At 42.3% G+C, this 25,901-nt stretch overlaps 1 protein-coding gene across 4 annotated transcripts in view; it reads left to right on the forward strand.

Annotated features, from left to right (window-relative positions):
- Positions 1 to 6,704: 6,704 nt before the first annotated feature.
- Positions 6,705 to 25,901, forward strand: part of lsp1a (lymphocyte specific protein 1 a) — an 80,476-nt gene continuing 61,279 nt past the window's right edge. For 2 of the 4 annotated variants that reach the window (XM_014124558.2, XM_014124561.2), the window contains exon 1: positions 6,713 to 7,102. In XM_014124558.2, coding sequence (XP_013980033.1) covers positions 7,044 to 7,102 — 59 coding nt within the window. In that variant the 5' untranslated portion in view covers positions 6,713 to 7,043. Of the gene's footprint in view, positions 7,103 to 25,901 lie in introns of all 4 variants that reach the window. The other 2 variants (XM_014124560.2, XM_014124559.2) reach the window with 2 other exon arrangements.

The raw sequence follows: 25,901 nt of genomic DNA on the forward strand, positions 1-25,901 counted from the left end.
GTCTGCAAACTTAATGATGGTGTTAGAGTCGTGCCTGGCCATGCGGTCGTGGGTGAACAGGGAGTACAGGAGGGGACTGAGCACGCACTACTGAGGGGCTCCAGTGTTGATGATAAGCATGGCAAATATGTTGCTACCTACCCTCACCACCTGGGGGCGGCCTGTCAGGAAGTCCAGGATCCATTTGCAGATGGAGGTGTTTAGTACCAGGATCCTTAGCTTAGCGATGTGCTTTGAGGGTACTATGGTGTTGAACGCTGAGCTGTAGTCAATGAACAGCATTCTCACGTAGGGGTTCCTTTTGTATAGAGATCGCATCATCTGTGGATCTGTTTGGGTGGTATGCAAATTGGAGTGGGTCTAGGGTTTCTGGGATAATGATGTTGATGTGATCCATTACCAGCATTTCGAAGCACTTCATGGCTACGGACATCAGTGCTATGGGTCTGTAGTCATTTAGGCAGGTTGCCTTTGTGTTCTTGGGCACAGGGACTATGGTGGTCTGCTTGAAACATGTTGGTATTACAGACTCAATCAGGGACATGTTGAAAATGTCAGTGAAGACACCTGCCAGTTGGTCAGCACATGCCCGGAGCACACCTCCTGGTAATCCGTCTACCCCCGCAGCCTTGTGAATGTTGACCTGTTTAAAGGTCTTACTCACGTCGGTTACGGAGAGCGTGATCACACAGTCGTCCGGAACAGCTGATGCTCTCATGCATGCCTCAGTGTTGCTAGCCTCGAAGCGAGCATAGAAGTGATTTAGCTTGTCTGGTAGGCTCGTGTCTACAAACTAATGTAACCCCACTGTGGAAAGTGGAGATTGTTTTACTCTACGTTCCCCACAAGAGTCACAGGACTCATCTGAAGGTAACCGGTACCGGATAAAAAATGTACTACGCAATAAAAGGTGGTTAATACACTATGTACTCAAAAGTATGTGGACACCCCTTCAAATTTCTGGATTCACTTATTTCAGCCACACACGTTGCTGACAGGTGTATAAAATAGAGCACACAGCCATGCAAGGACAGACACATCAAAACCTTATTCCTAATGGTTTATTTTTGGATAGTTTTTTATTTCTTTTTTTTTTCGTTTAGTCTATTCAAACGGACCACATTTCAAAGGAGACACATACTCATTAAGATCAGTGGCCTATTAGTGGCCACTGATGTGGCCTATTAGTGGGCGCAGCCAACACAGATGAACAAACTTTAGAAGGTAGAGGATAAGAGAGTTTTGTTGATGCTGAGAATGGAATGTATATGTTTTTAAATAATATTCTTAGAAGTTCTCTGAAATGTACTTTAATTAACTGCTGAGTGAAAATCTCAATTTGAAATATAAAATTCTGTTAACTCAAACCCAAATAATGTTGTTGACTCGCCCTATACTCATATTTGTGGCCAAAGCATAAATTGTGTGTGTGTGTGTGTGTGTGTGTGTGTGTGTGTGTGTGTGTGTGTGTGTGTGTGTGTGTGTGCGCACATGTGTGTCAGACCCCGGCCCTGCAGCTGTGGATCAACTACGCAGGTGGTATCATACTGTAGAGTTGGCTGGCATTATGCCTACTCTCGGATACATGATCCACTGTACTCTGGATCAAATACTATAGACAACTTGCAGAAACTTAAGAGTGTGTTAAATATAACATTTTGCAAAAGAATAATGCATAATATTATTCCATTATAAAAAAAAAGGAGAGTAATGTAATATTCTTTCCGTTGTATTGAATTTTTTTTTTAACTTCCTTCACTTCGGGTGCCATTACTGTTATATTTTCAACTTGACTGAGTAGAAATTTTGCAGTAAAGACTGAGTAGTGACTTAGTTGCGCTACTGTATAATTACTCTACAATTATGCTGTTGTAATGGAAACTAATAACACAGTAGCCTATGTACAAATTAGGGGGGAAAGCTGGTCAGACGAGCAGATCTATCTGGACCAGTGTCTTAGACTTATCGGACCGTTTGTTCTGTGTGTCTGGGATACGACCAGACTATTTGAAATCGTTGAAGTACTTTGAGCCTTTCCTTTAGCGTGCCAGATGGACTGGGTTTAATGTTTTGGGACTATTCTATTGGTTTATTTAGCCAGGCATGCTTAATCAAGCACAAATAAAGTATTTGAAAGGATTTGAAATAGTATTTTAACCCAAGTCTGGAGATGAGCAGTGTTCAGGTCAATGAGTGTGCCATAAAGCCAGGTCTTTTATTTGGCTTGGGTTGTCTTACTTGTCCACTGCTGCTCCCCTGCTGTGTGAGCAGCTTCTTCTGACAAGTTGGGTGGGATGGAGGGACGGCCAATCTATGGCAGGCTTTAACATGCTGAGTACTCTCTTTGTCTGACGTGTCACAGAGAAAGACCCAGCAGCAACCAAGGCGTGATTGGTGTGCTGCTTTGCCATGGTAACTATGTTGTCGGCCCGGTGGATGTGTGTGTCTTAGTAGGGATTGTGGAGGGGCATGTTCTCATCAACACCCCAAAAAGTTGGATATAGAAGCTATAAATTATGTTATTGTGTTTGAATAATGTATGATTGGTGCTATGCTACCGTTTGTCTGCTCACAAGAAAGCTTGTTCTTTGTCATACTGAATACACAGGAGACTCCCACAATGACCTGTTGTTGCAGGTTCAGAATATCCCCTTGAAGTTTTCCAAGAAAACTGAACTTTGTCATGTATCTGCTGCATGGTGTAATGGCTGTTGTCTGAAGTTGAAGGAGTGGACCAAAGCGCAGCGTGGTAAGTGTTCATATTCTATTCACTATGAAACACACAAACAAAAGAAACAAAAACGAAAAGCCAAACAGTTCAGTCAGGTACAGAATCACTAAACAGAAAACAACTACCCACAAACACAGGTGGGAAAAGGCTGCCTAAGTATGATTCCCAATCAGAGACAACGATAGATAGCTGCCTCTGATTAGGAACCATACTCGGCCAAAACAAAGAAATGCATCACAAAGAATGCCCACCCCACACCCTGACCAAACAAAATAGAGAAATAAAACAGCTCTCTCAGGTCAGGGCGTGACACATGGTCTCACTGGCACCAAGTCCCACTGAACTTGTCACTCTCCAGACCTGAGCCCCATAGGCAGGAAAGGGACTATGGGACCAACAAAGGGACATACTTTTCCAGGGTAATCAGTCACCCCCAGTGCACAAACTGATTGAATCAACAATGTTTATTGCACATTTTGTTGTGTTACAGGCTGAAATCAAAATGGATAAAATACTTTTTTTTCTCACACAATACCCCATAATGACAAAGTGAAAACATGTTTTCAAATGTATTGAAAATGAAATACAGAAATATCTAATTTACATAAGTATTCAAACCCCTGAGTCAATACATTTAGAATCACCTTTGGCAGTGATTACAGCTGTGAGTCTTTCTGGGTAAGTATAAGAGCTTGCACACGTGGATTGTATAATATTTGCCCATTATTCTAGTCAAACGTCTTCAACCTCTGTCAAATTGGTTGTCCTGTAATACTTTGTTTAAAGTGAGACTCTATATCGCATGATGCTGTATTTAATTTAAAGTCAGAACCCTTTGGTCATTCATAACACATACATAAATGCCTTGTATCGTATTATGCTGTACTTACTATAAAGTCAGACACCTTTGGTCATTCATAACACATACATAAAGGCGTAATGATGTAAACACAAATGTATTAACCATTAGGGAATTATCACTAGCAGCTAAAACAAATAAACATTAAAGGCATGTTTAAATCATACATGTCCTTTTATTTGTAAAGTTTCAAATAGTCCAGCAATGCAATTACACTACTGTTCAAAAGTTTGGGGTCACTTAGAAATGTCCTTGTTTTTGAAAGAAAAGCACATTTTTTGTCCATTAAAAAAAACATAGAATTGTTCAGAAATACAGTGTAGACATTGTTAATGTTGTAAATGACTATTGTAGCTGGTGAATATCTAAATAGGCGTACAGTGGCCCATTATCAGCAACCATCACTCCTGTGTTCCCGTGGCACGTTGTGTTAGCTAATCCAAGTTCATAATTTTAAAAGGCTAATTGATCATTAGAAAACCCTTTTGCAATTACGTTAGCACAGCTGAAAACTGTTGTTCTGATTAAAGAAGCAATAAAACTGCCCTTCTTTAGACTAGTTGAGTATCTGGAGCATCAGCATTTTTGGGTTCGATTACAGTGCACAACTGAGCAAGAGGACAAGTACATTAGAGTGTCTAGTTTGAGAAACAGACACCTCACAAGTCCTCAACTGGCAGCTTCATTAAATAGTACCCGCAACGTCAACGTCAACAATGAAGAGGCGACTCCGGGATGATAATTAGATTTCCAATTTTGTTGTTTTTCTATTAAAAAAGTGTGAAAGAAAAGTGTGAAAAAATGACACGGTTATAAATGCTTTGTGAAGCCTCAATTGAATATGATTTATAATGCCTTTATTAAGCTGTGCTTATGCCACCCTTTATATAGCATTTACGTAATAATTTACTTAGTGGGTTATGTCACATTTGACAATGGCGGTTATGTCACACAGCAATGCCTCTTTTAAAAACTCTTTACAAACCATGTCATTTAAAGCAGGACCAAATTTCAACAACAAAAAATCCACTTTGTGTGTATATGGTGAGAACCTTTTTGATCCATTTTGAATTCAGGCTGTAACACAACAAAATATGGATTATGTCAACGGGAATGAATACTTTCTGAACAGTTTTTTTTCTGAAGGGTTCAATTTAAAAATAGACGATGCATATAGGCCTAGGGTTTCAAGCTTTGGTTGATTTCAAATGTAATCTTCAAGTTAATCATTAATATGTTGGGTTCATGTCTCCATCTCAACCAAAAATCTACATTAAAGAATAGGCCAACATCAAATCAATCTTCATTTAAAGTGCATTTAAAGTATGATTTGATTAGATTTCATCTTATTCTTTCATTTAGATATTTGATTGAGATGGAGACGTGAATCCAACATATTAATGATTAACTTCAAGATTACATTTAAAATCAACCAACGCTTGAAACCCTAGGCCTATATGCAATTCAGCATATCAATTATTAATTTGTAGACAAACTGGAATTCAAGCCAGACTAAGTCTGTGGCACAAAAGATACATCTCCTTCAAATGTTGCTATTTGTATTTATTAGGGATCCCCATAGCTGCTGCCATGACAGCAGCTACTCTTCCTGGGATCCAAACACACCAAAACACTTACATTACACACAAAACAAAAGATTAAACAGTACGTCATATAACAGCGCTACACTACTACATATCCACAACACAAAATGCAGGATACCACCATTCAACAATATTAAAATGTACTTGTGTGAAAAGTTTGGTTGCATTGACGACACACAATTCAATATCACTTTTGCAATACAGTAAACAGTAAATGGTTCAGTACTCCAGCACATTCGATTTGAAATAATACAATGATTCTGTGGTGCAGATTGTCAGCTTTGATTTGAGGGTCTTTTCATCCATATCAGGAGAACCATTTAAAAATTACAGCACTTTTTGTATGTACGCTCTTAGAAAAAAGGGTTCCAAAATGATTATTTTGCCCATAGGAGAACCCTTTGTAACAGTATTTATTCAACCTTAAAATGAGAAACAACCATGGCCACATTTTGAGGATATTGTAACTATATGTAATCATAGAACGTGTGCATTTTCAAGATAACATTGCTATAGTAATCTGCGCAGAATCTCGAACAGCCTTGATCACTTGCACTATTTACTTTTAATGTAATCTCAACTGCAATCCAGATTATTTGGTTGTGCGATTATATGAAGCACATTGATAATACATTAAGTTGTTGTATTAATACACAATATCTGACATTGTATTCCCATTTGAAAGTTGTTGTGCTTTTAAATGGTTTAAAGTGTTGTGATAACACATTTAGATGACAACTAAGGGCTCGTATTGCCAAAGATCAGCGCTATAGCGCGATTGAAATTTAAAGGCAATGTTCCTGGGTTTGCAGAGACTGCATCCACGGTAAATGCTGCATTTATCGTCTCAATCGGAAATGACCTTTCAAATTTCGGATTGAATCGAGCCCTAACCCAGAATTCTGACATTGTTTTTCAAAATCGAATTTGGTTGTGCTTTTAGATGGCTGAAAGCATAGTGATAATACATTGGGAATTCAACAAACTTCTGTCTGTCTTTCTGAATGTGTGCATAAAGCATGAAATCCCATTGATCAACGCCTCAACCAAATATGACCAAAATTTCCACGTTGAAATGACATGGTGCGCCCAGTAGGCCTTCTCCAAATTCCACATGACTTTTATATATATATATATATATATATATATATATATATATATATATATATATATATATATATAAAACAGAACCTACTCAATATTGCTAATCATTATTAGTAATTCCAGGACCATTAAGTGTTGTTTGTGTCCAAACAGTCATATCTTTATTGTTTTTCTTAATCTTATCTAATCTGAGTGAAACTTGAGATCTGGGGAGTGCATAGGCTGGGCAATAGACAGAGAGACAGGGGTGGGTGTTAGGGGTCTGGATTAGAGAAGTCTGGGTTATCGTTTTACACCTCCCCCAGGGAAAGCCACATGACCCTGCAGAAGGGAGGTAAAAAGATGTTGGGCCACGTTCTGAGCACTCAATGAGAACCACATGTAGGACAGAGGGAGAGGAGGAGGAGAGCGGGAGAGAGGAGGAGGGGAGGTGGGCAGTGACTAAAGCCTGTCTCTGTGAGAGGAAAGAGAGTGCTGCTCTGAACGCTCCTCACATTTTCAACAGGCTGCGCAGGGGACAGGATCTAAGAGACCAGGAAGCCCTGTGTGTGTGTGTATGTGTCTGTGTGTGTGTCCGAGAGTGAATGAGTAGAAAAGGAGTACATAAATCTGTCTTATAGAAACCTCCACGCTGGCCATTGGGCTCAGAACTGGAAGATACAGAGAGGTTACTCTGAGGAAGAAGAGGAGCTACACTGTAATATATTTTATCTGATTAAAGGGGGAAGAAGAGGAGAAAGGAGACATGTCACATGCAATTCCGAGAAGAAACACCAGCAAGCAAGGTTTGCAGAACCTCTTGAAGTGAGTAAAAATATGAATACAGTTTTTGGAGTACAAATAGATTGATTAGAGAAAGAGAGTTTAAGTATGCTGTTTATCAGAAGAGAAGAGCTAGAGACAATTTTTTTTTTAAAGTTATGCCAAACTCTCGGAAATTGTCATAGTGCTATATTATTTTACAGGCAGCATGCTAGAGTAAATTGAGTTGTAGCTCCAGCCCCTTTCTCAAGCTCTTTGTTCTGTGGACACAAGGCAGCAATCAGGTTAATAGTTACTGTGACTGAGGCACAGGTACTGTGTGGATAAAACAGCACACAACTCTAACAAACGAAGCAGCTGGAAAATTGAAGACAAAATACTGTATACTAATCTATGAATGGTCTTCAATTACAGCTGAGTTGGTGTTCCACGTATGGACGTGAGTCAGAACCTGTCCTCATTTAACTCAGAACAGCCTTTCTTGGCTGAGGAAAACGGCTGCATTAATTTGTCTAAAATCCACATTTCATAAAAGAATACACTGAACTATTCGATCTACTGCATAATATTATCCATATGTTAAACCATGTGTCCATATATCCCCAGTTCTGGCTAGCCTCTCCTTAGTAAACATGTTTGTCTGATTGGGCACCAGAGGGAAGGATCAGTGTTCTGTACTGTAGATGTGGGTCAGAGATCAGAGATCAGATCACACAGCAGCATACACAAAGCGTCTCAGAGTAGAAGTGCTGATCAAGGATCAGTTTTGCCTTTTAATCACGTGCCTTTTAAATCACAATGACTAAGAGGGGGGACCTGATCCTAAATCAGCACTCTTAATCTGAGACGCTTTATAAATACAGGCCCTGGGCTTTCTCCTGCTGCTCTGATTACAGGAGGGGGTATTCAATGACCATTGCCCTGGGTCTTATCACTGTTGACACAACCTGGACAGGGACTGAAGCAGAGCACCACTCTGTCACCAGAGACAGACCTTTTCATCAGCCCTCCTGACTGGGTGGTTTGTTGTTCCTTTAGGAGGCTTGGGGGGTGGTGGAAGAGAGATGGAGAGAGAAGTAGAGAGAGAGAGAGAGAGAGAGAGAGAGAAAGCATTTGTGAGAGAGAGAGGGACAGAGAGAGGGCAGAAAAGAGAGATAAAGAGAAAGATTATGAAAGAGGTGCCCAAGGCTTTCTCTTCTGACTGAAGCTGAGGGAAATTCAGGCAGTGACCTGTGTCAGAAGTGACGGGTGACATGGGTAGCTTGATTGTGAAAGAGGTTGCTTATGGGTGGTGGCATGTTACGTCTTTTTCCTTATTTTTTTATTTCTTCCAGCGTTGCTCTGTGGGAGAAAGCAGGTAGTGAAAGAACAGTTTAGGTACTCTGTAAACTCTCAATATGAAGGGGGGTAGAGCATTGCACAACGCCAGGGTTGTAGGTTTGATTCCCAAGGGGGACCAGTACGAAACAATTTTGCAGAAGAGCATCTGCTAAATGACTGTAAATGGACATAACATGAGACTTAAAATAACATTGATTCCATCTAAAGAGAACCAATACAGTCTCATTAACTAACAGTCTTATTTACTTCCCAGTTTGAAGGAACACTGAATACTGTTTGGGAAAGGGACCTTAAGACACTTCAACCATTATGATCAACAAAAGAATAAGTGAAAGAGAGTGAATGAGTGCTGCATTCAGTCATCAATGAAAATACAATCCTTTTGTTTTGATTGTGTTATCAGAGTTTTCCAGTGTTGTAAATGGGAGAGGAGAGGCAGGCTTGAGGATTTCAGGTGTAGCAGAGCAGGTGTGGTTTGTCAAACAGCTGAGAGTTGAGGCTTAGGCTGCTCAGAGGGTGTGGAATATAGATACATTTTTGTGGGTATTTTTTCAGTGCTGCCAAAACTATTTTTTCTCGCACACTCAAATCAAATCAAATTCTATTTGTAACATACACATGGTTAGCAGATGTTAATGCGAGTGTAGCGAAATGCTTGTGCTTCTAGTTCTGACCATGCAGTAATATCTAACAAGTAATCTAACCTAACAATTTCACAACAACTACCTTATACACAACTGTAAAGGAATGAATAAGAATATGTAGATAAAAATATATGAATGAGCGATGGCCAAACGGCATAGGCAAGATGCAGTAGATGGTACAGAGTACAGTATATACATTTGAGATGAGTAATGTAGGGTATGTAAACATTATATAAAGTGTCATTGTTAAAAGTGGCTAGTGATACATTTATTACATACATTTTTCCATTATTAAAGTGGCTAGAGATGAGTCATTATGTTGGCAGCAGCCGCTCAATGTTAGTGATGGCTGTTTAACAGTCTGATGACCTTGAGCTAGAAGCAGTGTTTTCAGTCTCTCGGTCCCAGCTTTGATGCACCTGTACTGACCTTGCCTTCTGGATGATAGCGGGGTGAACAGGCAGTGGCTCGGGTGGTTGTTGCCCTTGATGTGCTTTTTGGCCTTCCTATGACATCGGGTGGTGTAGGTGTCCTGGAGAGCAGGTAGTTTACCCCCGGTGATGCTTTGTGCAGACCTCACTACCCTCTGGAGAGCCTTGCGGTTGTGGGTGGAGCAGTTGCTGTACCAGGCGGTGATACAGCCCGACAGGATGCTCTCGATTGTGCATCTGTAAAAGTTTGTGAGTGTTTTTGGTGACAAGCCAAATTTCTTCAGCCTCCTGAGTTTGAAGAGGCCTTCTTCACCACGCTGTCTGTGTGGGAGGACCATTTCAGTTTGTCCGTGATGTGTATGCCGAGGAACTTAAACCTTTTCACCTTCTCCACTACTGTCCAGTCGATGTGGATAGGGGGGTGCTCCCTCTGCTGTTTCCTGAAGACCACGATCATCTTCTTTGTTTTGTTGACATTGAGTGAGAGGTTATTTTCCTGACACCAGACTCCGAGGGCCCTCACCTCTTCCCTGTAGGCCGTCTCGTCGTTGTTGGTAATCAAGTCTGCCACTGAAGTGTCGTCTGCAAACTTGATGATTGAGTTGGAGGCATGCATGGCCACACAGTCATGGGTGAACAGGGAGTACAGGAGAGGGCTGAGAATGCACCTGTGTGGGGACCCAGTGTTGAGGATCAGCGTGGTGGAGATGTTGTTACCTACCCTCACCACCTGGGGGCAGCCTGTCACAAAGTCCAGGACCCAGTTGCACAGGGCGGGGTCGAGACCCAGGGTCTCAAGCTTAATGATGAGTTTGGAGGGTACTATAGTGTTAAATGCTGAGCTGTAGTCGATGAACAGCATTCTTACATAGGTATTCCTCTTGTCCAGATGGGTTAGGGCAGTGTGCAGTGTGATTGCAATTTCATCATCTGTGGACCTATTGGGGCAGTAATCAAATTGCAGTGGGTCTAGGGTGTCAGGTAGGGTGAAGGTGATATGGTCCTTAACTAGTCTCTCAAAGCACTTCATGATGACGAAAGTGAGTGCTACAGGGCGATAGTCATTTAGCTCAGTTACCTTCGCTTTCTTGGCAACAGGAACAATGGTGGCCCTCTTGAAGCATGTGGAAACAGCAGACTGGGATAAGGATTGATTGAATATGTCCGTAAACACACCAGCCAGCTGGTCTGCGCATGCTCTGAGGACGCAGCTGGGGATGCCGTCTGGGCCGGCAGCCTTGCGGGGGTTAACACGTTTAAATGTTTTACTCACGTTGGCTGCAGTGAAGGAGAGCCCACAGGTTTTGGTACCGGGCCATGTCAGTGGCACTGTATTGTCCTCAAAGCGAGCAAAGAAGTTGTTTAGTTTGTCTGGGAGCAAGACATCGCGGTCCGCGATGGGCCTGGTTTTGCTTTTGTAGTCCGTGATTGACTGTAGACCCTGCCACATACCTCTCGTGTTTGAGCCGTTGAATTGCGACTCTACTTTGTCTCTATACTGACGCTTAGCTTGTTTGATTGCCTTGCGGAGGGAATAGCTACACTGTTTGTATTCGGTCATGTTTACGGTCACCTTGCCCTGATTAAAAGCAGTGGTTCGCACTTTCAGTTTTGCATGAATGCTGCCATCAATCCACAGTTTCTGGTTGGGGAATGTTTTAATAGATGGTGTGGGTACAACATCACCAATGCACTTGCTAATAAACTTGCTCACCTTATCAGCGTATTCATCAATGTTGTTGTCCGACGCTATGCAGAACATATCCCATTCCACGTGATCGAAGCAATCTTGAAGCGTGGAATCAGATTGGTCGGACCAGCGTTGAACAGACCTGAGCAAGGGCGCTTCCTGTTTTAGTTTCTGTCTATAGGCTGGGAGCAACAAAATGGAGTCGTGGTCAGATTTCCCGAAAGGAGGGCGGGGGAGGGCTTTATTTGCGTCGCGGAAGTTAGAATAACAATGATCCAGGGTTTTGCCAGCCCGGATCGCGCATTCAATATGCTGATAAAATTTAGGGAGCCTTGTTTTCAGATTAGCCTTGTTAAAATCCACAGCTACAATAAATGCAGCCTCAGGAATGTGGTTCCCAGTTTACATAGAGTCAAATGAAGTTCTTTCAGGGCCATCGATGTGTCTGCTTGGGGGAGATATACACGACTATGATTATGATCGAAGAGAATTCTCTTGGTAGATAATGCGGTCGGCATTTGATTGTAAGGAATTCTATGTCAGGTGAACAAAAGGACTTGAGTTCCTGTATGTTGTTATGATCACACCACGTCTCGTTAATCATAAGGCATGCATCCCCGCCCTTCTTCTTACAAGAGACATGTTTGTTTCTGTCGGCGCGATGCGTGAAGAAGCCAGGTGGCTGTACCAACTCTGATGTCGTATCCCGAGTGAGCCATGCTTCCGTGAAACAAAGAACGTTACAATCTCTGATGTCTCTCTGGAAGGCAAACCTTGCTCGGATTTCATCTACCTTGTTGTCAAGAGACTGGACATTGGCGAGTAGTATGCTCGGGAGCGGTGCGCGATGTGCCCGTCTACGGAGCCTGACCAGAAGACCGCTCCGTCTGCCCCTTCTGCAGCGCTGTTGTTTTGGGTCATCGGCTGGGATCCGATCCATTGTCCTGGGTGGTGGACCAAACAGGGGATCCACTTCGGGAAAGTCGTATTCCTGGTCGTAATGTTGGTGAGTTGACGTTGCTCTTATATCCAATAGTTCCTCCCGACTGTATGTAATAAAACCTACAATTTCCTGGGGTAACAATGTAAGAAATAACACATAAAAAAACAAAATACTGCATAGTTTCCTAGGAACGCGAAGCGAGGCGGCCATCACTGTCGGCGCCGGAGAGCCACTTGTCTCTCACACACTTGTCCCTTTGAAATGCTCTGTCAGTTGCTTTGACATGCCAATGAGAACGCTGTTTGTCTTTAGGCACGGTGTTAAAGATGTGATTAACATCCAAAGATAGCATGTTTCAAACTGGTGTCTTCCCACACGTTTTTGATTAACCTGATTATGGCTGCGTGTGTGTGATACATTTTACTAGCCTTCTTGTTTACTCTGATGTTGCCATTTCTGAGTTAGGATGTTTTTACACATATCATACTGTAGACATAATTCTAGAAAATGTATGAGGGGAGGTGCCACTGGGCACAGATGTCAGTTCAAGTTTTAATTTACATTTGATTGAGTTGTCAACTAATGTGAATTCAACATGAAATCAAACATTTGAAACATGTCATTGTATTTAGGTTTAAAGTTCCCAAAATTCCTTTTCATTGATGACATTCTGCGAATCCATTCAGTTGATTCAATGTCATAAAATGTTCGTTTTTGTTGAAATCATATGGAAACAACGTTGGTTCAGCCAGTTTGTGTCCAGTGAGATATCGCTTAAATTAACTGTCCAGTGTTCCCAGATTACTATGAAATATGACCTATAATTACATACAATTTGAGTGAAGTGGTTCTCCTTCCAAAAAGTGTTAATTATGTTAAAAATAAGATTTTCCAAGTTGTAATGGTGTGGGCATAACCCAACAACAGAATAGTGTGGGCATATACCGGTCATTAGACCGCTGATTGGCCAGCGTAACCCAACAACAGAATGGTGTGGGTGTATACCGTTCATTAGACTGCTGATTGGCCAGCTCATCCTCCTCAGATGTATGACATCATATTCTATAAGTGAATAGCAAGCATTTTCTAAACGGTCTGTTTGAGAAAAGTTTGATGTGGGGTTTTTTTAAGTGTTTTTTTTCTCCAATTTATTCTTTGACCACAAATTTGAGTATAAGATGAGTCAACAACATTATTTGGGTATGAGTTAACAGAACAGGCAGTGGTGGAAAAAGTACTCAATTGTCATACTTGAGTAAAAGTAAAGATACCTTTATAGAAAATGACTCAAGTAAAAGTGAAAGTCACCCAGGAAAATATTACATGAGTTAAAAGTCAAAGTATCTGGTCTCAAATGTACTTAAGTACAGTGGTGGAAAAAGTACTCAATTGTCATACTTCCATATTTTAAGCAAAACAGATGCCAGCCAGAGACACATTCCCATACTCAGAGGCAGTAGGGATGACAATGCATTATATTGATAGGTGCATAAATTGGACTATGTTGCTGTCCTGCCTGAGCATTTAAAATGTAGTACTTTCGGGTGTAGGGGAACATTTCTGGGAGTAAAAGTACATATTTTCTTTAGGAATGTAGTGGAGTAAAAGTAAAAGTTGTCAAAAATATAAATAATAAAGTAGATATACTCCCCCAAAAAACGACTTAAGTAGTACTTTAAGTATTTTACTTATGTACTTTACACCACTGAGTGAGGGAACCGTTAGGAGGGGAGTAGAATGCTCTTCAACCAATGTGTTTAGGGAACAGTCATAAACACTACAGCCAGGCCAGGGAGTGCATCAGAGCAAGGTCCCAAGAAGCACTTGGGCTAATCCTCAGTGCAGATGGTACCACTCTGGGAGAGTGGAGAGAGATGGATGACATCAGCTTCAGACAGACACTCCTCCATCCCATCCCTTCCTTAGAAAGTGTCTGATTATGCCAAACCTCTCATCCGCTTGTTTAAAGGTTCTGTTGCCTCAGATATACTATCAAGTGAGTCCCATCCCCATCCCATCATTAGAAGGTGTCTGACAATGCCAAACCCTTGTAGTCTTTTGGAAGTGTTTTTGTATTTTTTACAGATTTTCACCCCTGCAACGAAAGTGTTTTTCAGTTTGTTCATGAACCCTCATTATCTTGTCTAAATGTTATGTTGTCTCAGATTTACTATCAAGTGAGAAAGAGATATTGATGTTAGAAGCCAAACAAACTCAAAGTTTAGTCTTATTATTGATAAAAAGCACTCTTACACTAAGCAATTAAACTGCCCTCTCAGAAAAATCACTTGACATAAGCCTACTTGGCCAGCTGCGCTTGTGTCCTAGAGATTTTTCTGAGATTGTTTCCATTTTTGTTCTGTTAGTTTTTGTTGGTATTGACACGCCGCTCTTTGAGGTACCAGATGAGGGCCTCTAAACACGTTTTATCTCATGTTGTAACATTCATTTCAATGGGTCAAGAAAGGCATGTTGGTCTGTTTTGAATGAAGTGAGAGAGCGACAGAGAGATTGAGGGCGCCTCCTCTGATAGATACATAAACTATAATATCCCACACAGTGAGATAAGATAATATGCAAATGGTTTCACCAGAGCTGCTCAATGGGCAGCTTTATCATGGTATTCCAAGCCGTTGACAAATTACGTGCTCATATACAGTTCCAGTGAAAAGTTTGGACACACCTACTCATTCAAGGGTTTTTCTTTATTTTTTACAATTTTCTACATTGTAGAATAATAGTGAAGACATCAAAACTTTGAAATAGCACATATGGAATCATGTAGTAACCAAAAAAGTGTTAAACAAATCAAAATATATTTTAGATTCTTCAAAGTAGACACCCTTTGCCGTAATGACATCTTTGCGTTCTCTCAACAAACTTAAAAAATATATATATTTCACCTTTATTTAACCAGGTAGGCCAGTTGAGAACAAGTTCTCATTTAAAACTGCGACCTGGCCAAGATAAAAACAAAGCAGTGCGACAAAAACAACAACACAGAGTTACACATTAAAAAAACTTACAGTCAATAACACAATAGAAAAGAAAAATAGAAAAATCTATGTACAGTGTGTGCAAATGTAGAAGAGTTGGGAGGTAGGCAATAAATAAGCCATAGAGGTGAAATAATTACAATTTAGCATTAATACTGGAGTGATAGACGTGCAGATGATGACGTGCAAGTAGAGATACTGGGGTGCAAAAGAGCAAGAAGGTAAGTAATAATATGGGGATGAGGTAGTTGGGTGTGCTATTTACAGATTGGCTGTGTACAGGTACAGTGATCGTAAGCTGCTCTGACAGCTGATGCTTAAAGTTAGAGAGGGAGATATAAGGCTCCAGCTTCAGAGATTTTTGCAATTCGTTGACCAGTGCAATATACCTGCTGGAGCGCATGCTACGGGTGGGTGTTACTATGGTGACCAGTGAGCTGAGATAAGGCGGCGCTTTACCTAGCGAAGATTATAGATGACATTATAGATGACCTGGAGCCAGTGGGTTTCGCAACGGATATGTAGAGGGCCAGCCAACGAGAGCATACAGGTCGCAGTGGTGGGTAGTGTGTGGGGCTTTGGTGACAAAACGGATGACACTGTGGTAGACTACTGGATGTATTCTATCACAGTAGTCACCTGGAATGAGGTAGTCACCTGGAATGTTTTTCCAACAGTCTTGAAGGAGTTCCCACATATGCTGCGCACTTGTTGGCTGTTTTTCCTTCATTCAGCGGTCCAACTCATCCCAAACCATCTCAATTGTGTTGAGGTCTGGTAATTGTGGAGCCCAGGTCATCTGATGCAGCACTCCATCACTCTCCTTCTAGGTAAAATAGCCCTTACAGAGCCTGTAGGTGTGTTGGTTCATTGTCCTGCTGAAAACAAATGATAGTCCCACTAAGTGCAAACCAAATGGGATGGCCTATCGCTGCAGAATTCTGTGGTAGCAATGCTGGTTGTTTGCCTTGAATTCTAAAGAAATCACAGACAGTGTCACCAGCAAAGCACTCCCACACATCACACCTCCTCCTCCAGGCTTCATGGTGGGAACCACACATGCGGAGATCATCCTTTCACCTACTTTGCGTCTCTCACAAAGACACGGCGGTTGGAACCAAAAATGTCACATTTTGGACTCATCAGACCAAAGGACAGATTTCCACCGGTCAAATATCCATTGCTCGTGTTTCTTGGCCCAAGCAAGTCTCTTCTTCTTATTGGTGTCCTTTAGTAGTGGTTTCTTTGCCGCAATTCAACCATGAAGGCCTGATTCACGCAGTCTCTGAACAGTTGATGTTGAGATGTGTCTTTTACTTGAACTCTGTGAAGCATTTATTTGGACTGTAATTTCTGAGGCTGGTAACTCTAATTAATTTATCCTCTGCAGCAGAAGTAACTCTGGATTTTTCTCTCCTGTGGGGGTCCTCATGAGAGCCAGTTTCATCACAGAGCTTGATGGTTTTTGTGACTGTACTTGAAGAAACTTTCAAAGTTCTTGAATTGTTCCCGGATTGACTGACCTTCATGTCTTAAAATAATGATGGACTGTTGTTTGTCTTTGCTTATTTGAGCTGTTCTTGCCATAATATGGACTTGGTCTTTTACCAAATAGAGCTATCTTCTGTATACCTTGTCACAGCACAACTGAATGTCTCAAACTCATTAACACTTTTTTGGGGGTTACTACATGATTCCATATATGTTATTGCATTGTTTATTGTTGATACAATGTACATTGATACAATGTAGATAATAGTAAAAAAGAAAGAAACCCCTTGAATGAGTATGTCCGTCCAAACTTTTGACCAAATAAGAATACGAACAAAGTAAATTACATTATAATAGAATAAACATTTGAGCATAAGTATAATACAGGAACACACAATTTAAAATACAATATTTACACGAATATTGGGGAAGGAGGGATGGGGCAAATGTATCAATTGAGAAGTATAATAAGAGTCTGGTAGCAACAGTTGTGATGTGTGCTAAGGTGAGGAGAATCAGAGCAGGTGGTCATGTTGCAACCGGTCAGGATGCTCTCGATGGTGTGGCAGCAGTATTTGGGTGGCATGTATTTGGGTGGCATGCCGAATTTCTTCAGCCGCCTTAAGAAGTAGAGACACTGTTGCACCCTCTTGACAAGAGTGGTGGTGTTGTTGGTTCATGACAAGTCCTTGGTGATGTGGATGCCAATGAACTTGAAACTCGTGACTCTCTCTACTACAGTCCCATTGATAGGGATTGGGGCATGTTCCCTCCTCTGCTTCCTGAAGTCAACAATCAACTGCTTTGTTTTGATGACGTTGAAGAAGAGTTTGTTGTCCTGACACCACAATGCCAGTAAACTTACCTCCCTGTAGGCTGACTCGTCATTTGGTTATCATGCCTACAACCGTGGTGTCATCAGAAAACTTGATGATAGAGTTGGTGTCGTGTTAAGGCACGCAGTCATGGGTGAACAGGGAGTACAGCAGAGGACTGAGGACACACCCCTGGGGGGCTCTGATGTTAATAGTCAGTGTGGAGGAGGTGTTGTTGCCATTTCTCACGGCCTATAGTCTGCCCGTCAGGAAGTCCAGGGTCCAATTGCAGAGGGTGGTGCCAAGACCCAGGGCTCTGAGCTTGATGTCAAGCTTGGAGGGAACATAAGCGTTGAATACTGAACAGCAGTCAATGAAAAGCATTCTCACATAGGTTTTCCTCTTGTCCAGATGTGTTACGGCTGTGTGAATAGCGATGGAAATGGCATATTCCGTGGATTTGCTGGAGAGGTAGGAAAATTGGAGTGGGTCTAGTGTGGCTGGCATCCTGGCATTAATGTTGGCCAGCCTCTCAAAGCACTTCATGATGACCGTGGTGAGCGCGACGGGGCACTAGTCATTTGGGCATGTCACCTTGTTTTTCTTGGACACCGGGATGATGGTGGTCCCTTAAAGCAGGTGGGGACTACAGCCTGGGACAGGGACAGGTTGAATATGTTCAAGAAGATGCCCGCAAAGAAGACGCCCGCCAGCTAGTCAGCATACACTCTGAGGACACGACCAGGGATGACAACTGGGCCAGCGGCTTTGTGAGTATTCACTCTTTTGAGAGTTTTCCTCACATCAGCCTTGGAGATCGAAAACACTTGGTTGTCCAGTGCAGCGAGAGTCTTCCTGGATGGATTGGTATTTTCTTCCTCGAAGCTAGCGTAGAATGTGTTAAGCTCATCTGGGAGGGAGGCTTCGGTGGGCAACTCACAGCTGGATTTTCCTTTGTAGTCTGTGATAGTCTGTAGTCCTTGCCACAAGAAACCCGTCTGAGTTGTCGAACATCAATTCAAGTTCGAGTCTGTATTGTCTTTTTGCATGGATTTGCGGTGCTCGGACCTGCTTGCGTTGTTTGCGTGGCGCACCACCGAGTCATCTGGGTTCCCAGATGTAGTAAATTAGCTGTGCTCCTCTCATTTCGTAACTTGTTCAACCACTTCTTGGAAAATTCATCTCTTCAGTATCGTCAACAACATGGTATTGTGTCAAGCTGATGTAATGGCCTCCACACAGTAACTGTTCTAACTTGTTTCATGACAACCATGAGATCATCATGGAAAGGTTTCCCAGCACCCCCTCCTCAGTGTCTGTCTGTCTGTCTTTTATCAGGGGATGTTATAATTTCATAATGCAGCGAGAAAACAACATAACTTATTTTGTTAAACATGTGTTATTAACCTTTCTAATTTACGCTAATAACGACTTTGTTTGTGAAATGCTTACTTTGTTACCTAATGCATCTGTAGTCATGTATTACTTTACTACTTAAAACGGTCAAGCAAACGGTGTGTTTATGTACAAATTCTACACAACAGCAGGAATACAGTGAGGGAAAAAAGTATTTGATACCCTGCTGATTTTGTACGTTTGACCACTGACAAAGAAATGATCAGTCTATAATTTTAATGGTAGGTTTATTTGAACAGTGAGAGACAGAATAACAACAACAAAAAATCAAGAAAAAATACATGTCAAAAATGTTATAAATTGATTTGCATTTTAATGAGGGAAATAAGTATTTGACTCCTCTGCAAAACATGACTTAGTACTTGGTGGCAAAACCCTTGTTGGCAATCACAGAGGTCAGACGTTTCTTGTAATTGGCCACCAGGGTTGCATACATCTCAGGAGGGATTTTGTCCCACTCCTCTTTGCAGATCTTCTCCAAGTCATTAAGGTTTCGAGGCTGACGTTTGGCAACTCAAACGTTCAGCTCCCTCCACAGATTTTCTATGGGATTAAGGTCTTGAGACTGGCAAGGCCAATCCAGGACCTTAATGTGCTTCTTCTTGAGCCACTCCTTTGTTGCCTTGGCTGTGTGTTTTGGGTCATTGTCATGCTGGAATACCCATCCACGACCCATTTTCAATGCCCTGGCTGAGGGAAGGAGGTTCTCACCCAAGATTTGACGGTACATGGCCCCATCCATCGTCCCTTTGATGTGGTGAAGTTGTCCTGTCCCCTTAGCAGAAACAAATGAAGAAAGAAATGCGTGTGTTTTCTCTTCCCCACAGCCCAGTCCGTACGTAGTATGCAGTCTGTCACTGTACCCTATTGAAGACCAGCCCTTCAGCACAGATTGCCGATTATAAAGCATAATATTTTCACCTCCATGTTTGACGGTGGGGATGGTGTTCTTGGGGTCATAGGCAGCATTCCTCCTCCTCCAAACACGGCGAGTTGAGTTGATGCCAAAGAGCTCCATTTTGGTCTCATCTGACCACAACACTTTCAACCAGTTGTCCTCTGAATCATTCAGATGTTCATTGGCAAACTTCAGACGGGAATGTATATGTGCTTTCTTGAGAAGGGGGACCTTACGGGCGCTGCAGGATTTCAGTCCTTCACAGCATAGTGTGTTACCAATTGTTTTCTTGATGACTATGGTCCCAGCTGCCTTGAGATCAATGACAAGATCCTCCCGTGTAGTTCTGGGCTGATTCCTCACCGTTCTCATGATCATTGCAACTCCACGAGGTGAGATCTTGCATGGAGCCCCAGGCCGAGGGAGATTGACAGTTATTTTGTGTTTCTTCCATTTGCGAAATAATCGCACCAACTGTTGTCACCTTCTCACCAAGCTGCTTGGCGATGGTCTTGTAGCCCATTCCAGCCTTGTGTAGGTCTACAATCTTGTCCCTGACATCCTTGGAGAGCTCTTTGGTCTTGGCCATGGTGGAGAGTTTGGAATCTGATTGATTGATTGCTTCTGTGGTCAGGTGTCTTTTATACAGGTAACATGCTGAGATTAGGAGCACTCCCTTTAAGAGTGTGCTCCTAATCTCAGCTCGTTACCTGTATAAAAGACACCTGGGAGCCAGAAATCTTTCTGATTGAGAGGGGGTCAAATACTTATTTCCCTCATTAAAATGCAAATCAATTTATAACATTTTTGACATGCGTTTTTCTGGATTTTTTTGTTGTTATTCTGTCTCTCACTGTTCAAATAAACCTACCATTAAAATTATAGACTGATCATTTATTTGTCAGTGGGCAAACGTACAAAATCAGCAGGGAATCAAATACTTTTTTCCTTCACTGTATATGTTCCTTTCCTCCTCTGATCTCTGTGGTCTCTGGGTGTCCAGCCTGATTCTTTAACAGCCAGGTGTCAAACCTAACATGGGAGTCAGAAATGAGGGAATGAATTACCAGATTGGTTCCCATTTTGCTACATCATCATTCCAACACCCTCAGTGCACCTGAAGGCTTTATTGTTGGGGTAGATCATGTCCTTAACTTCCAGAGTGAAAATGACTCAGGCTGCCAATGTTTCATGATAATGTATTTGGTCGACAAAGTACGGCCTGTACTTTGCCAACCAAATACATTATCATGAAACATTGTAAGTGCATGTGATCCCCTGACTGCTGTTAGTTTTAGACCACCAAACCTCCCCCTTTCTGAACCTCCAGTCTGAAACCCAGGAGTGGCCTTCTTCTCTGCGGGTTAAAGTTGTTGGTGGCCTGTGCTCCAGGAGGAGTAAAAGCCCTCTGGCAGTTACTGTTAGGGGGTCTAGTTAATAGGTAATCAACTAGCTGTTCTGTTATCCAGACCCTGCATGTAGGGACTTGTACAATACTTGAACATGGCTATTGAACTTGACATTCATGTCTGTTTTCATGAATTATTCTAACATGTCATACTTAAACATGGGATCAGAAGTGGCTCGAAAGCCACGCGCTTGTAATTTTTGTAGCTAAGTACAGTATAGGCTTAGTTGCATACCATATTCAAAGAAACACCGTTGTCTAATGCTAATGTTAAATACACCACTGCAAAGTGATCACCTTGTTGTTCGCTGGCTAGCTAGCATCACCACTTACCTAGTTGACTGAAGGCAAAGAGATCTACTATTCCATCGCCGTGGCAGTAAACAATAAATCTCCAAAACCTAAAACAAATAAATGTTTTACCTTTATTTTACAAGGTTAGTCTCATTGAGATTAACAATCTCTTTTACAAGAGAAACCTGACCACAATAGCGGTACACAAAGATGCATACACATTTACAACATAAAAAACAAAGCAATACAGTTTAAAAAACATCAATTTACACAATGAACAGCAAGATGGTTTGGAAAAGTGTGGCGCAACTAGGGGTCAAAACATTCACAGACCCCCACTTAATTTTCCACCATAGTGTTTAACCCAGCTTCAAACTAATTAAAGCAATTTCATCTGACAGAGCTGAGTCTGGACAATACCCATGGCAGACTGCAGTTCTTCAAAGGCCTCATTCAGTACTGAAGCACAACAACTGTGTCATTAGCATAAAATTAGCATTTGACACAATTCTATCAACAATATTAAGACAGGTATAGGGGTGGCTGGTAGCCTAGTGGTTAGAGTGTTGGGCCAGTAAGCAAATGGTTCCTGGATCAAATCACTGAGCTCACAAGGTATAAATCTGTTCTTAACTGACTTGCCTAGTTAAAAAGGTAAAAAAGTTGATAATAAACAACATTAGTCCAAGAACAGAGCCCTATCGCACTCCCTTCTGGATAGTTAATATAACAGATGACTTGACATCAAACTGGACACATTGAGTTATATCTGACAGGTAGTGTTTTAACCATGAGACTGCTTGATCAGAGAATCCTGTTCTTGACAACTCTTTGCAACATGATGTCATGATCAACTGTGTCAAATGCCTTTGACAGATCAATGACAAGGGGGACATAGTGCTGTTTCTTGTCCATGGCATCAATTACAATCCAAATCTAATCCATTTTCAAGACCATCTTCAACAACTTTTAAAATCAGACAGGGTTTGCAAACATTGTAGACTCGCGCAACTACAAGGGTTTGGTTGAACGTTCCCAGATATCAACAACAATAGAACAACCAAACATCTCAGTTTAGAGTCTTTTCAGATGTTGTCACTTTCTTAGCATTTAGTCTGTGTCCTCCAATAAAACAAAATAATAAATGAGCAAAAGCTGTGAAAATGTAAGATTACTGAGTAACTTGTAGACAGGAGAGAAGTGACAGTATGAAGAAAAAAAGTATGAAAATGTATGTGCTCACTACTGTAAGTCACTCTGGATAGAAGTGTCTGTTAAATGACAAAACATAAAAACGTAAACTTGGCAATAGTGAAACAATGTGTGCTACTCAGCAGATATGACAAGGTATTAAACTGGCCCGTTGAATCAGTACCTGGGAAGGTACTCTTTGAATTGTATGAGAGCGTCACTCCAGTCCAGTGTGCTCCTCGTAATGTGCCCTTTGCAGGGAAACTGTATGTGAAGGCCCAGCTGGACAGATACGAGGCCTTATGTGACTGAACCAACTGATCAGCAATATGGTCATAATGAAAAAGCCAGAGAAACTGAGAGTCTGCATCGACCCAAAGCATCTGAACCAAGCTCTGAAATGCTCCCACTACAGTACATCATGACAACACTGGAGGACGTCCTCTACAAGCTTCCTGCAATGCAAGCTGGACGAAGAAAGTAGCTTCATGAATACCTTCTGGACCCCTTGGAGTCGGAAACGCTGGATCAAGCTCCTGTTTGGTGTCTCCGTGGTGCCTGAGGTATATCAACGCAAGGAGCACAAGTTACTGGCTGAAAGCCATTGAACCCGTCGCTGATGATATCCTGATTGTAGGCTACAGTGACACGACGAACAAGCAGAATGCAACCAAGATGTGAAGCTCCTAGCACTGATAGAGCACTGCTGACTGTCACGCTGGTATAAAGGATTTGGAGACAGGCGCAGGAATCCACAATAGGGGTTTTTAATACACCCAAAACAAACACGTATACAAAAACACTGGGCTGTACCCAAACAAAAGAGCGAGGGTAAACCTTGTTAAACAACACGGGATGATTCCCGTAATACACAATATATAAAGCATGCAGCATAACAGCTGCACCAACGCATAGGTACTCACACCACCAACGGACATGGGAACAATAACCGACAAAGACAGAGGGAAGAGAGGGCACATATATAACATACTAATCAGGGGAAAAGGGAACCAGGTGTATGTAATCAGACAAGACAGTCCGGGGTTGATGATAATGAATCCTGTTCAGTGAAGCCTAGAAAGCCAGTGACGTAGACCTCCGGATCTGGTGAACAGAATGAGCATCAGTGCCAGGGGGATCCGTGACACCGACCAGTTAAGGTGCGCCTTGGCCTTCTAGAAACTACAATTCAAAGTGAAAGACACTTCCATTGCCACATTCTCTCAGCCAAAGGCCTGCAGCTGGACCCAGAGAAAGTAAGAGTGATCCTCGTTATGCCAAACCCGACTGATGCAAACGGAGTGCAGCATCTTATCAGCTTTGCAAACTATCTCGCAAAGTTCATGCCACACCTGTCAGCAGTCTGTGAGCCTCTATGACGACCGTGGGACAAAGAGACACAATGGCACTGGCTATCCAAACACGAGGCTGCGGTGCAGGAGATTAAATTCTTATGGCTCAAATCATAATCAAATCATAATCATATCATGCACGAACTGCTCACAAGGCCCTGGCAGATCGTCAGTATGGACTTATTCAGCCACAGACAAAAGGACTATCTTCTCATCGTTGATCACTACTCCGACTTTTGGGAGATGGAACTGCTAACGGTCAAGCACTGCAAGGAACAGTTCGCAAGGCAAGGGCAGCCGGACAAGGTCATCACAGACAATGGCCCACAATTCGCCGCACAGTTCAAGCGTTTCACTTCAGAATGGGAGTTAGACCACGTGGCCTTTCCAAGGCACCCAAAGGCAAATTGGATGGCAGAGTCAGCTGTCAAGATTGCAAAATAACTTTTACGCAAGGCCTTACAGTGGAGGAACACACCCACCGCAAAACATGGACAGCAGCCCAGCGCAACGCCTACTGTCGAGACGTCTGAAAACTCCCATCCCCGTAGCCAACAAGCTACTTGAGCCCTGCATCATGGTTGGCATCACAAACAAACTGTGCGACAGAAAGCAGCCTGCTAAGTGCTTCTACGACCAGACTGCTCGAGACCTAACAGAGCTGGAGGTGGGTGAGAAAATAAAGAGACCACACAGGACTTTGGAGGCTGGGTACGTGCCTACAGAAAGGTGCACCACATTCTTACCTAGTGGATGTCGGTGGCTCTCTCTATCGCCGCTACCGGGTGGATCTGAGCACAGCAGAGCAGACACCAAACAATATGTCATACACTCACCTGGATGAGCTGGATCACAGTCCAGGACTAAGGGCAAGGGGTGCAGAACTGAGACATGAGCCAACTGAGGCTAAGTCCACCTCCCCACCAAGCACACCAGCTCATGGCTCTAACCCCACACCTGTCAGAGCCCACACCTAGTCATGGGTGGGATGGCTGTGTAAGCCACCGGACAGGCTTAATGCCACTGTTTGCATAGGATGTGTATTGTCTATTACTTTGTAAGCAAATGATTGTGTTAAGGGATATAGTTGATAGGTAATCAGCTAGCTGTTCTGTAATCCAGACCCTGCAGGGACTTGTACAATACTTGAACATGGCTTTTGAACTTGACATTCGTGTCTGTCTTTATTCATTAATCTAACATATCATATTGAAACCGTTCCCACTCCAGGAACTCTGCTAATCACACTCACCTGTGACACACAACACTGACCCATCTGCTCTGGAGAGGCATTTGCCTGTTTGTCTTCAGTTTTGTGTGGCGACATCAGTGGCATGCTCAGTCTTGCTCTGGTGTGAATTTACAAAGGGGCAAAAACCGCCCCAAATACATTCCCTCAACAGTCTCACTGTCGGAGTCTGGCTCCTTGGCCCTGCGGCTCTTGCTTTTGAACGTTATTCAGACGAAGTCGAGCTTAGACATTGTTACAATTGTCAGGAAAGGCAACATAAGCCCCAATGTAAACCAGACTCTGTAAACCATATTCTTTGGCGTGTCTTTGGAGTTCATGGAAATAAAGCTATTACAGATCGGTTACAGATCTTAAAGATGGAGTGAGAAAATGGGTCACTTAGATCAGGTTTAAACGAGAACAGATTCCGTGAGTGAAAGAGGATGACAAAGAAAGAAAGGCCATCTATAATCCAGACACCAAAAGATGAATTACATCATCATCTGAGTCAGACGTTTGACTTGTGCCAAGAATGAGATAATCCCATAATGCTGATTAAAGGAAAAATAATAAGAGGGTATAAAAGTTAAGTTAGAGAGCCTTGGTCCTGCCACGTCCACTACTACCATACCAACTGGGTGTGCTTGCATCCTTGTCTCCACAATGGTTGTGTCAAAAAAAATTGGGAGACAAACTCATA

The sequence above is a fragment of the Salmo salar genome, chromosome ssa10 (genome assembly GCF_905237065.1).
Source record: "Salmo salar chromosome ssa10, Ssal_v3.1, whole genome shotgun sequence".
NCBI classification, from domain to species: Eukaryota; Metazoa; Chordata; class Actinopteri; order Salmoniformes; family Salmonidae; genus Salmo; species Salmo salar.